This window comes from Diadema setosum, chromosome 7 (assembly GCF_964275005.1).
Source record: "Diadema setosum chromosome 7, eeDiaSeto1, whole genome shotgun sequence".
Taxonomy (NCBI): Eukaryota; Metazoa; Echinodermata; class Echinoidea; order Diadematoida; family Diadematidae; genus Diadema; species Diadema setosum.
This window is the reverse complement of record NC_092691.1, coordinates 29,353,105-29,366,418: the sequence shown is the minus strand read 5'-3', so window position 1 is coordinate 29,366,418 and position 13,314 is coordinate 29,353,105. Positions and strand designations below refer to the sequence as shown.

General features: G+C 37.9%; 1 protein-coding gene across 1 annotated transcript in view; it reads left to right on the top strand.

The window, feature by feature from the left end:
- Positions 1–7,912, top strand: part of LOC140230390 (uncharacterized) — an 11,841-nt gene extending 3,929 nt beyond the window's left edge. Inside the window, exons 3-5 of the mRNA XM_072310538.1 lie at positions 4,439–4,625; positions 5,139–5,212; positions 7,818–7,912. Coding sequence (XP_072166639.1) covers positions 4,439–4,625; positions 5,139–5,212; positions 7,818–7,912 — 356 coding nt within the window. The remainder of the gene's footprint in view (positions 1–4,438; positions 4,626–5,138; positions 5,213–7,817) is intronic.
- Positions 7,913–13,314: the final 5,402 nt, after the last annotated feature.

Genomic DNA, 13,314 nt, shown 5'->3' with positions numbered 1-13,314 from the left:
GAGGGAAATGGATAAAGGGCAAAACGTAATGGCATCACCAAGGTAACCAGTTCTAGGCGCGCTTCAGACGATGCTGCCGCTATTTTAGCATCAATTACCGTTTATACACCCCTTTCGTGCTCTAGAAAGCATCCTTCGCATCCAGGTGGTGGGATATCAGAAATTAATTCAGCGTCGTATTTATAACTCGCCCTCTGTTCTGACTCCACGCTGCCTTCTCTCTTACGCGTTGTTTTTCGTATAGCTAAATTTCAGTTAATGAGAACAAGAAAAAAACGAAAAAAAAAAACACAAACACCGACAAGATAAGTTGATGCATGCTGTTCCAATGAGTCGCTTTACATCCAGAACGTTGTTTTGCTTCTACTCTGCAATAAAAAGATATCAATTTCACGTCGAAGCCAAGACGCCAATTCTCCCAGGTGGAACGGCTCACTTGGGGGTAAACACCGGAAGGCCACATCTACGCAGTATGTGCTCCTTAAATACCAATTTATGGGGAGAATAATACAACAGAGGATGATCAAAGAGGTAACCTTAGTGGGTTTCTCTCGCCCAATTTCTCTCCAAACATCAGCTTTTTTTTTCTTCTCGTAAATACGCCATCTGGAGATTGGGCAGCTCAGCCCCGTTACGCTGGCGATGTTAACCATGAGCTTCGGTTTCTCAGTCCTCGTTTTCACCGCTCATATGCCCGCCTTGCTTGTTTGGTCACCGAGAAATGTCTGTTTATAAACGAGAATTCCGTAAATGACCCCATCAAATTAGACGGAAGAGGCGGGGAAATCAAAAACAAAAAAGGCCCATACATATAGGGCGCGCTCCCTTGCATCGACTTGGATCTACTTTCTTTTCCCGTGAGATTGTTTGTACTCCAACTAGCTTCTGGGCTATGGTCCAAAATCGCCGTTACTAGCATTGGTTTGCATTTGAAGAAAAATATCATTATAGCTCTCTGCCGATAACCAAAGCCGTAGTCCCATCCGAACACGGACTTTGAAAAGTCCCGCAAAGAATTACATTTCCATGTGGTTAAATTTTGCGGGATATCGGATATTTAGGCAGGGCAACACCACCAGTCACTTAGCAAAAAGTCAAGACCATGAAATTCTCTCTTTTTCCATTTTTCATTTGTAATGATTTGGCTTTTTTTTTTTTGCCGAATCACTTGTACTTTGTTGTACTTATCAGGACTCTTATTTGTTTTTGTTTTTTATGAAGTTATCGGATAAAATGAGAATTTATTACAATCTTAGCAAGCTATTTGAATCGTTTGAAATGTGTTATAAACGAAATTTGTGTCTGATATGAGACAAATACAATATTTAGGCAATTGATAACACTTTAACAAAACATATGCAAAAGATGATGTAGGCGCAAGAACTTGAAGAGACAATAGGAACGCTCATGACGATTTAGTATTAGAACTTTGGTACTGTATAAAATAGCAACTTTTACATCCTAGGAATATGTTATGTATATTGCTTTTCAGAGCAAGGTTTACGACTTTGTCGTATTATTTTCATAGTTTGTTTTATCTTGTTTTAAATTTCGCATCACAGGTGTGATTTTTGTGCTTCGTTTTGGAATTTGGTGTGAGGGGTTGTATTATAATTCTTTTAAGTCTGTGTTGTTGTTTTATATCTATTTTTTTTTTTTTTTTGGGGGGGGGGACGGTGGCGGATTTCATAGGATCCTTTGCCATCATTTTTGTTCGGTAGCTGTACATTCTCAGCGTAGGACTTGCATCGAGGGTTCATATGCTGTAGACCTATTCTGCATATCTGCAAAGTAACACAATATTCTGTCAAGCGAGGAGAGAGGAACGAAGTGGCATCAAAAATGCAGTCGAAATAACACCGCGGGCATTCCTATACGTTGAGAGAGGGAAAGCATTTGCGAATGGTCTTCGAGCGCTACCTCTCCACCACTGTAATACATTATGAAGCTCGTCGCTTCTCGATCATTGTGCATTCGGTGGCTTTCATGCCTTGTAGGCCCGTACCGAGCGGTTGAAGTTGGCAAGGATTTACTGCAATATCCCATCCTCGCAAGATTAGGTCACCGAGGTAAGGCCTAATCTTATCCTGATGTGAAGTTCGTGCGTGCACGTTCCCCTCGAAGAGACTCGTCTCTATTCAAGCGTTTATGCACGCCAGACTGCGGCCCAGCCCGCCTCCATTTTCTGACCCTTTATGTCACGTGACTGGTAAATCCATTCTTCTACGCGGCTTCCGTCCGCACAGGCACGCGCCAGCGGCGGGATAGATGGACGGATCAATATGGGAAATTGACAATGTGTGACGCGTTGTCATGGTATCCGTTTCATCTCGCATATGTTTTTGCAGGTGTAAGATGGCCCATTGTTGGTCGAGTGCAGTTTAAATTTGCATTTTGTGCGACCCAGCCCTTCATGTGGACAAGTATGCTTGTGTGTGTGTTGGGGGGGGGGGGGGGTGTGCGTGTGTGTGTGGATTTGATTTGATTTGATTTGAATTTATTTTCCGTTAAAAGTCACATTACATAATTATAATCATTACATAAACAAAATAGTACATAAAATGAACGGAAGGATAGCCCTACTCAGCTATGTCTGTCATAACACAGCTGTTTTCCAGAGGGGTCCTAGAAATAACAATGTTGTGATACACATAATGATAAAGACATGAATAAATAATACATAATAATGAAGAATATCAATAAGTCTTAAATCAAACCAAAATGAGATTAAGATAAGAACAAAATGGAAACATATATCTCTGACACCTATCAGTTGAATCAAATACATTGCAACCCCAATTATCCCATCATTATGACTCACCCTCCCTCCCCCCCCCCCCCCGCCCAAAATATCCATGATATCATTATACATATATATATATATATATATATATATATATATATATATATATATATATATATACATTAAAGCCATTTTGGTATGTATTGATCAATTTCTTTAGAAACAAATTATATGAGATTAAACATTTAACATCACATGGTAAATCATTAAAGTAAGAAGCTCCACGATATGAAAACATTCTTTTACAATAATCAGTGTGAGGCTTTGGTAAGGAGAGATTTCCATAGGAGCGTAAATTGTATGGATGTGAAACAAATTGAAATAAATTTTGCATATATGGTGCGCTGAGATCATTTAAACTTTTATACACCAAAGATATAGAATGTTTAATACGGCGAGATTTCAGGGATCTCAGGGATAAATCAATTTCAAATTACATTCATTAATATAAACTCGAAAACGACCTAAAAAATTAACCAATTTACCAATTTTTTTACAAAGATATTCAATATGATCATTCCATTTCAATTCTTGGTCTATTATCACCCCTAAGTATTTCACGGCTTCTTTGCATTGAATATGTTTTCCGTTAATATAAACATTTAAATCTTTGCGTTTTGTCAACATTGCACGGGTACTAATCAGTATACTCTCCGTTTTATCAACATTAAAACTAAGTTTGTTCAACACATCCAATCATATATGCGTTCCAAGTCTGTATTCAGAAAATAATCTATACAATTAACATCTTTGTGAGAGTAATACAAAATAGTATCATCTGCATAAAGTTGTAGGTCGCAGTGTTGTCATTAATCATTAATCATTAATTTGTAGTACTGGTCATCAGTTTTACTAGTTACCGACTATCATCATTCTTTTTTAATTCTATTTTTTTTTTTTGTCGTTGGCCAAAGAGTTGTACGTGAACAGAAAAAAAAAACAACAACAACAACATACGATGACCTGTGAAGACCTGTGACTGTAAGACATCTGTGTATGGCAGGACTTAACAGTGTTTAAGAGTATTTATTATATACTACGTGACAAGAGTGCAACGATACCCTGCTATTAAATGCATGGTGTTATTCATACGTATGATTATTTATATATGTATATATATATACGTGTGTGTGTGTGTGTGTGTGTGTGTGTGTGTGTGTGTGTGTCATGATGGCGTTGATATGAATTATTAGACAGATCATACCTACATGGGAAGGACTTTGGTTTATGTTTAAAATTTTCCCTCTATTTTACTCTTCTAGTTGAAAGCATCTCCCTATTTGTTGCTGCAAGAACTTCTAATCGTTCGGTTTCTCAATCATTATTTTACTTCTTTTCATTCGTGTGTATTATCTCCTTCCCCATCATATTCTTCTTTATCCGGATATCAACTTCATTATGAATGTCAATATCGTTATTGTCGCTATATTTCTTCATCTCTTCTCTTCTTCTTTTTTGCGTCTTCTTCCCTTCCTCACATTCTACTTCTCTCAAAATCTCTTTCTCTTCTTGATGAGATGTATTCACTTTTATCCTCATCACCAGTCTGCCAATCTCATCCTCGAATGCTGACGATTGTTCTCCAACTTTCACTTATTTCGAACTCGTTTTCATTTGTCTGAATCTGAAACGTAGTACCTGGCGTTGTTGATAGTTCCGATGCGACGGGGAAAGGGAACTGGCCAGCGGGGAAACCCCTAGCCAACCCCGTGCAGGGGTCCGACCGACTCAAGAGCGAGCTGGCCATCTCCGAACAGATGGAAGAATCGATGGTCATCGACACACACGTCACGAACAAAGACGACCTAGAGCAAATATGCGTGTAAGTCAAACATTATGCACTCACAAAGCCCCTCAGAAACCACATTTGTATGGTTTATTTTTTGTATATTAAGGTTTTGATCTCAAAACAAGTTGAATTGAGATATTCGCAATTAAAGCTGCTAAAAACGAAGAGAATGATAAAAAATATGGGATGTTTTATTTCAGTTCAGGTTGTCGTTTAGATTATTTCTGTGTCAGAATCGCCCAATGACTTAATGCGAGTTTGATTTGATTTAATTTGATTCAATTTGATTTGATTTGATTTGATTTGATGAACACCGTATACAAAGATAAAAATTTATTTCATTTTTTAAGGACAACACATCGAAAGAGCATTGATAATGATGGAAGTAGAAAGTACAATACTGATTGGACTCATAATTTTGTTACGTAACTTTGCGCTCAGTCTCTATCACGCAATGTGTATTGTAAAGCAAAAGAAAAAAAAAACTGTTCACCTCAAATTATTTGCACCTCTTTATCGTCCTTATTTCTTTCCTTTGGAACGCAGAGACATCAAGCACGTCCAGGCAATGCTGAGAGAAGTTGACCATAACGAACTCCTTCCGAGGCAAAGAACTCCAGGTACATTTTTTTTTCTCTCTCTTTTAATTTAAAGACACCGTTGTCACTGATAATGAAAACAGTATCATATGTTGACATGGAGGAATACATTATATACAGGTAACGTGGTCTTATTGCACTTTATTCACACACACAAAAAATAAGCAATTCACGGTATACATACATAGTACATTCATTCATTAAAATGACGCCTACGTGTGTATGTGTGCGCGCGCGATGTCTCTGTGTGTGTGCGTGCATATCTGTGTGTGTGTATGAGTGTGTGTGTATACGGTATGTGTGTGTGTGTGTGTGTGTGTGTGTGTGTGCGTGTGCTCGTGTTTGAAGGATTTTTCTGCGTCGTTTTCAATCTTTACACAAACCAGGAGATATGCATAAAATTATTAAAATGCATGTCATTGTCTGCACATGTCAATGATCTATCACTTTTGGAGCAAAAGATTATTTGGACGGCTATTGTTGTTCTTATAGTTTCAGGATCGTTACGAGTATTCATGAAACATTTATATATTCCAAAACATTCCTTGCTTCATGCGCACCGCACAATATTCATCTTTAGGCACGTATATAAGGATCAGCTGGTTTCTGCTTATTCCTTGAAACGTGCAAAACTGTTGGCTCGCATCGGAACGAGAAATCATCAAGTCAGTTCAAAGCGCTTTTTGCTTTTTCTTTCATCTTTGTTTTTTTACCGCACTGCGCCAATTTCATGCATTTTGCCCTTTATGGCTGCAGCAAACCTTCGGCTAGTCGTTACAGGTGACGGAGGCTGTAGTTGATCGAAAGATGAACCGGCTGACTGCGATATGAACCGCCTATATCTGCAGCGGCGAGTTACACATCAGTGCAGTTCCTTTACCGAACCTGTCACAGATCAAGCGACTTTGAGCATGCTATAAAGTGCATAGTCATCCTCGCAATGACATGCGGATGAGAACGTGAGATATGCACAGTAACTGAACCTTTTTACCCTCCCCCCCCCCTCCGTCCCTCACCGCACCATCACCATTTCTCGCTGTTCCCACCCCACCATACGGTAATTTCATTTTGTACATCACTTGTTCGGCTCGGCGCGCCGCGAGATTCCGCTTCATGGGCTGATGCTCGGTTCAAAAAACAGAAAAAAAAACATGAAAAGAAAGCAAAATGGAGTGAAAATGAGCATTGCGGGGGTACGGTTTCCTGTCAATTTGCATGAAATGTGCAACGATCAATATTCCAGGATAACGTTCGTGTAGAGGACGTGTTTTCGTGTTTGCGAGGACATTATTTGAATCACATTTTGCAGAGAATATTGTACATTGTCATTACACGGTGTTTCTTTTTTTTTATATAGTAATAGACATTCTCAGTGGGCGATATGAAATATGTAATATACTGCACGCAACCTGACGAGGGCATTGTGAATAATGGTACATGTTGGTGGTGTTCATTAAAAAACAACAACAACAACAACAGCAACCAATCACTAGTTTCATTCTCAGCGTATTTTTGGTTGTCAGGGTACACGATAGATATCAGGTATTTGACGAATATTCCAGGAAGTAGCGGAATAGGTCATGATATTTTGTACTTGTCCATGCCAGTCTGTTTGACGTCATTGTGGCAGACCTCAGAATGTGAACAAAAATTACCCTTTTCACGTGGTATTTGGAATGATCCCCAAGGCTGAAAAATGGGGTCAATTTCGTCCCGTTTTGCTTCGACAAAAGGAAAAATGTGATATTAATAGCACTGTCAGACCTACAAATAATTACCTGTATGACCACTTATTATACTCCCTGTGGCTATTGTCTATAAATGGAACTTTTTGCGGACGCCAGGTTGTACGCGACTTGCACCTCACGAATTGCGTCTCAAGGAATACTATATCCCTTCATGACCACTTCCATATTTTTTTTTCTCTGTACTGCATCAAGAACAATATTGTGATGGTATACAGAGGGCTGAATACTCACTTCGAGACGATGTGTTGGTACCAATGAGGCCTATATTCGAGAGATGAATGTATAAAGGAACTGAAATTGAAATTTGGATGGACTTGAACGGATTAAAACTAAGTGAAAGCAAGACTGAATTTATAGTTTTTGGACCTAAGAATAATGCTAAGATTTCTTTGCCCTGATGTTATTTTTTTAATACTACAATTTAGGAATAATGTTTGATTAGCAGTGTGTCTTTTGGTGATCAAGTCTCAAATATCTCAGGGTCTGTACGTTATCAACTTCGTCATCTTCAAACTTAAAGAAGAAATCCACGGCCTATACAAAGAAGATTCATTATATAGTTAAAACATCCAGGATTCTGATGAGCTTTAGGTCATACCTCATTTCTCAACGGTTAAAGCAAACGAAATTTTTACTTTTATACTCTCTGACTTAGCTTTACACGAAAATCCTTAGCACGCAATGCAACTGAACAATTTTGGTCCATGTATTCATCTTTCCATTTATCTCATTGAGTCTATATCTATCCATTTATTTATGTATGTGACTTTTTGCATCATCTCTCACGATTATATACTTATGTGCTGTGATATAGATTCGTCCCTTCCCGGAATATCTTTATCCCAATTTCATTTCATTTTCCTCTTTCCCCATTGCAGAAGGCAGTGCGTTCATCTCGGAAGTTCTACCGGTCAGTGGCGTTGGGAAGATGAGGCGGCGGCTGATATGGTGCTGCTGTTCGAAGCCCCTCTAGGTCAGACGTCTGGCCCCATCGCTTGACCACAATAAAAAACATAAATACAAACAAAGGACACAAAATGAATAAGAGAAAGTTTTTAGCAACTTAAATTTTGCATCAGCAGTTACCCTATGCCTGCACGGGACTTATAGGACACTTGTGATGACTGTGATTCGCTATATAGTTTGTATAGTTTGCAAGCATGGACCAAATTCGCCAAAGGAGGACATTGCGTGTCCATCTACAGTTGTCATGGTGGTTGTAAACATGGAACCGTTTTGTCCATCATCGTAACAGAAAGGGAAAGAAAACAGAAATGGAAAAACACATCGGCAAAACGTGCTCTCTAAAAAAAAAAAAAAAAAAAAAAATCGAGTGAAAATATTCACTCTTAATGGAGTGAATACAAAAAAGAATGAAATTGGAGTGAATTTTGAGTGAAAATGTTCATTTTCACTCATTTTGGAGTGACCTCAGGGATCACTCGAAGATATTGGGGTGATCCCTGAGGTCACTCTAAAACGAGTGAAAATGAACATTTTCACTCAAAATTCACTCGAAATTCACTGTAACTTCACTCTTTTTTGTATTCCCTCCTTTAAGAGTGAATATTTTCACTCGATTTTTTTTTTTTTTTTTTTATAGAGAGTACATGTATTTGTTTGTTTGGCTTCCAAAACCTGTGGATTGATGGATATGTTTCTCTCAGCTAGTTCCGTTTTAGTCCATTGTAATTCGTGTGTCAGTCCTATGTATACACGACTCGTGGCAGTGAAGTAAGGCTATAACGGTATACTGATGAAATGTCATGCGGAGCGGATAGATCCATTTTGTTTCCTTGGCTGGGCAATTCCATAAACCTTAGTCAGAAAATGTGCGACTGAAATTCCATAGGCTGGATCACTGGCATGTGTTTGCAAATGAGACGTACTTGAAGAAAGTTTGACTGGAATGGGATGTTATTACAGTCTGGTGATCTATATACCTTTGAGAACGGCTACTCTCATTCGGGCTGGGAATTTTTGGTCAGCGGCCTTCCTACAAAATAACTTGATATACTTTATGTAAAGATGCTACAAACTAAAAGCATCAAAAAGACTTAAACCGTTTTGAAGCAACATAAATGCTCTGGTTTCTTTCTCCTTTTTTTTTTTTTTTTAGATAGAGGATGAGACTGTTCTGACAATGGAACAGAATGGAACTCGATAGGATTTTTGTTTACTTCAAGCTAACTCGTCTATAAGAATTGTTACTGTTTCTGTTCGGTCGACCCAAATTGGCAACACAATGTTTCAAACTCGGCTATCCCGAATGAATTGGTCAGGTGAAACAAACACTCTAGTAGGTACCGTCCGTTCAAAATATCATTTTTTTTTTTTTTTTTTTACATCGTGCGATGGGGCTGTTCATTTTCCCCTTTTGTACGGGAATTTCTGATTAACGCTGCAAAGGCTATACTCCTAAATTTGTTTTGAGGCAATTCTTGGGGGAAATAGACGGATGCAACAACCGGTAATGCATAATAACATTGTCTTAATTGGTCATCATCGATGTCACTTAGCTTGATAATGGAAGAGAGGGAGTGAGTATATTGTACTTTACATGGAAATGCGACAAGAGCTATTAGATTGAGCAGAAAGTCGTTCGAACCCCAAGGTAGATATCATCCGTTCAGATGATTTGATTTCTCTTGTATGTTGGTTTCTATTAGCCAGGAAACCAATGACAGTGGGCAATTCGCGGGCAACTTCGCACTTGCATAATTTTGTGACTGCAATGTCATTGTCTATCTTAATGAGTATGGACCGTATAAGTACTGGGACCAATGGGAGAGCGCATTCAGCTCTAAATTATAATCTATGCGGCACCGGTCTGCATACTCCCGTTACACTCGAGTTTCTCCAATCGTTTTGTTTTCGTTTTTGTTTTTTAGAGTGGTTTCTTTTTGTTTGTTTGTGTGTGCAACTACACAAAATGAAGGCTTGCATTACCGGCTGTATCGATACCCGTGCCAGAACCTATATTCTGAACTTAAGTACTGCATACCACGTTAGGAGTAAGAGAAAACAGCATAGCAGATTGTAGACGTGTTTCATATCGTGTTTTTTTTTTCTTTTAATTTCGACGGTGTGTGGGAATGAAGAAACCTTGACAGAAGTGTTAATCTATGTCCAAATATTAGAACACTCGGTGGTCTTCTATTGGGGCAATGAAAGTGCACTCAAGACCTTGTTGTACCCTACACTATACATGACGTTTTATTCGTAGATAGCCATGATATTATGTAAATGGTGTAAAAATGACTTAAAATACCATAAATGACTGAAATCATAGAATGGTAAGAATGTATAACTGAATCACAAAAATCGTTGCATCTATTTTCTCTCCATATACTTCTGATACGAGAGTAGTAATTATACATCTTGTTTACTTGGGAGAAATGAGCCACGACTCTGAGCAGACAAATGATTTTGAAATTGTAGGCTAATCTGATAGAGACGTACGCCATCATTTATGCACAGAGGTGGGCCCACGACTTTCAGTTCGGCTCGGCGGACTTTTGGCGGGAGAAGTACGAGACATTCAACCATATCGCAGACGATAATGCTCTTCCCATTATACGATGGACACGTTAAAAGCCACGGAAAACGAGATCTAACAGGTAGATGTGCGGTGGCATTCACATTGTGGCATTTTCAAACAATATTGAAGGATCTTAGAAGACTGGGCTTAAGTTTATGCAGAAAATGAAGGAAATTATATAGTTGGTCTGTTCATTGATAGGATTGTACGAGTATGAGTGCAACAAAATGGAAGACCTATGTGTAAAAACATTCGTGACGTGTGTTTGCATAATTTGTTAGCATGTCCAATACTGTCCTTGAAAGTGAATGTTGTATATACTTGAGCAATAATTATTGAGACGTTACTTGTAAGTTCATGTCATCAAAATGCTGTTAAGTATCCAGTTCAATTTTCTTTTGTTTTTTTTTCACAAATATTTCACCGTTCGGCGTATGGGTGTTGCAGTTTGATGTACCAGCATTCTGTTTTCTTCTTTTTGAGTGTAATGGTGACAGTATGATACGAAAAACAGATGTTTGTTTTTACGTTTGATACGCTGCAGCTCAAACACACCAAGACACAGATAACATACAAATAGTTATGGTGATCAAGACTTCGTTCAACGTAGATCACCGTCAAGGGGCAAGGACCAATAAAAGCTTACCTTTCTGAACACAAAGTATGTATATTTTATATACATCGTGTAATAACTGTATAGTAGTGTCAGAAATGCACACATTTTATTCGAATATACCCGGGATCGACTTTTCATGAAATGATAATCATCGGATACCCGGGATTAATTTCCCATGAAACAATAATTGCTATGATGATCATGAGGTCCATGACCTTTAACCTCTTACACCTCCCCCATGAATCAAAGGAAGTCGTGTCTCGCGTGTGCCTTCATGTCAAGTACGAGTGCAACCTACTTATGAGATTGGTCTCTGAATGCAGCACAGGAAGGAGGAGAAAGCATTCTGCAGGTTAAAATACTGCATTCATCTAATTCATCGTACTCTTCCCATTTTCACAGATATTCCCTGGCTTGCCAAAAAAAAAAAAAAAAAAAAAAAAAAAAAAAAAAAGACGTGTACGATTAACATCAGTGTTTGTGACGTTCACATACGAACAACAAAGTTTGAATAGTTAAATATACCCCGTTTGTCTACTTGCGACCATTGTAGATAATATCACCAAAACGAATGTTCCAAAATTTGATGACCATCACTTAAGATAGGCAGATAAGAATATCTCACATAAACACATACACACGCACATACACAAACACAAACACACACAAACCTTTACAATTCAAAAATGTGTAGTAATTGTATGCAACACTTTTCTCTGATTTCATTAGAGCAGACAGCTTGTAGACAAGTGTGTATTTCGTTTTGTTCTTGTTTCAAGCTAGCTATCATTAGTGATTCAATTACAAATTGTGTATCAAAGTGCTGGAGCGTATCAGAGCGTTGTTTTAAGCACCAGCGGTGTTTCTTTGCAAAGTTGTGTTCATGCTGTGATTGAGGAAGCTGTGCTGTTCTGTTCTGTACATAATATGACTGACTCATTTTTTTAATTCATAGACATGATGCACTTTAAATAAATCACAATGAAAAGATAGAGACTGCCTCCCGAGTCATCTGTTTCCCTACGTGACGTTTGTTATTCCTAAGATTTGTTAATCTGAAAATGAAATAGGTTCGTTATTAAAAAGGTTTGTAAATCCAATCATTATTTGTGGCATTAATCTCGAAAGTTTGTAAGTCCAAAAATGAAATCAGGTGCCAAAGTCCGAAGGTTTGATATTCCGAAAATGAAATTAAGCTCATGAATCTGAAAATGGAAAAAAAAAAGTGCATATTAACATACCCTCGGAATAGCAAACCTTTATTCATCTGGGGTTTTTTTATTAGCAAACTTTCCGAATAACAAACCTTATTTCAGAACCTTCAGAAGAATTAACTGTAACCATTTTACTACCTCAGGATTTGAACTGGATCAAGTGCCGATTTCAGCAACGTAAAAAACACATTTTACATTACGCACCAACACATACATATCATATATGACAGATATGACATAAAATTTGTTTCCCTTTCTGCATTTTTTTCTAAAAATATCAAATCAATAAACTGCTTTAAACAGGACATAATCACAAAATAAATTTAAGTCACTATCCACATTGATGGATTAAAATAGAAATAAAGTAAATAGACACGAGGCAGAAAAGGAAGAGAAAATTTGAGATTAAGTGACAGAAGTTGTACATACCATGTAAAGCCTAATCCATTAACCGAATGATTAAGGAAATGTGTTTTTAAGAAGACATGGAAAGTCATCTACCGTATCAGCCTGCAGGAGATGCTTCGGTAATTTATTCCATGGCTCTGCACCAGTCAGTTGGAATACATACATGTACATTGTATATCTAGATCATAATCTTAAAAGTATGGGTAAAACTCACATATTCATATGTTTCACTCTAAAAAGCTTCTCATTTTTTTCTAAAAGCTATGCAAACACATACCTGTATCAGCTTACACCATAGTTACAAAGTCTCATCTCTAAATGTAAATCACACAGGGGAAGATTAAAATTGCTAACTTACATTTTGCAGTCACACACACACACACACACACACACACACACATTATTCAATGGGCTTAGTGTCTGATGTCCCAAGTCACACCATAACCACGGTTCAAAAGTTACTGGATTCCAAAAACAGCCATGGCCCATTGTCTGGCAACTTGTCTGAAAAACTCTCACACACACATGAATACTGGTTGCTTTTACTGCGCATTTAATGCAATTATCACATCTGTGTTTTTTGTTTTTGTGTTTTT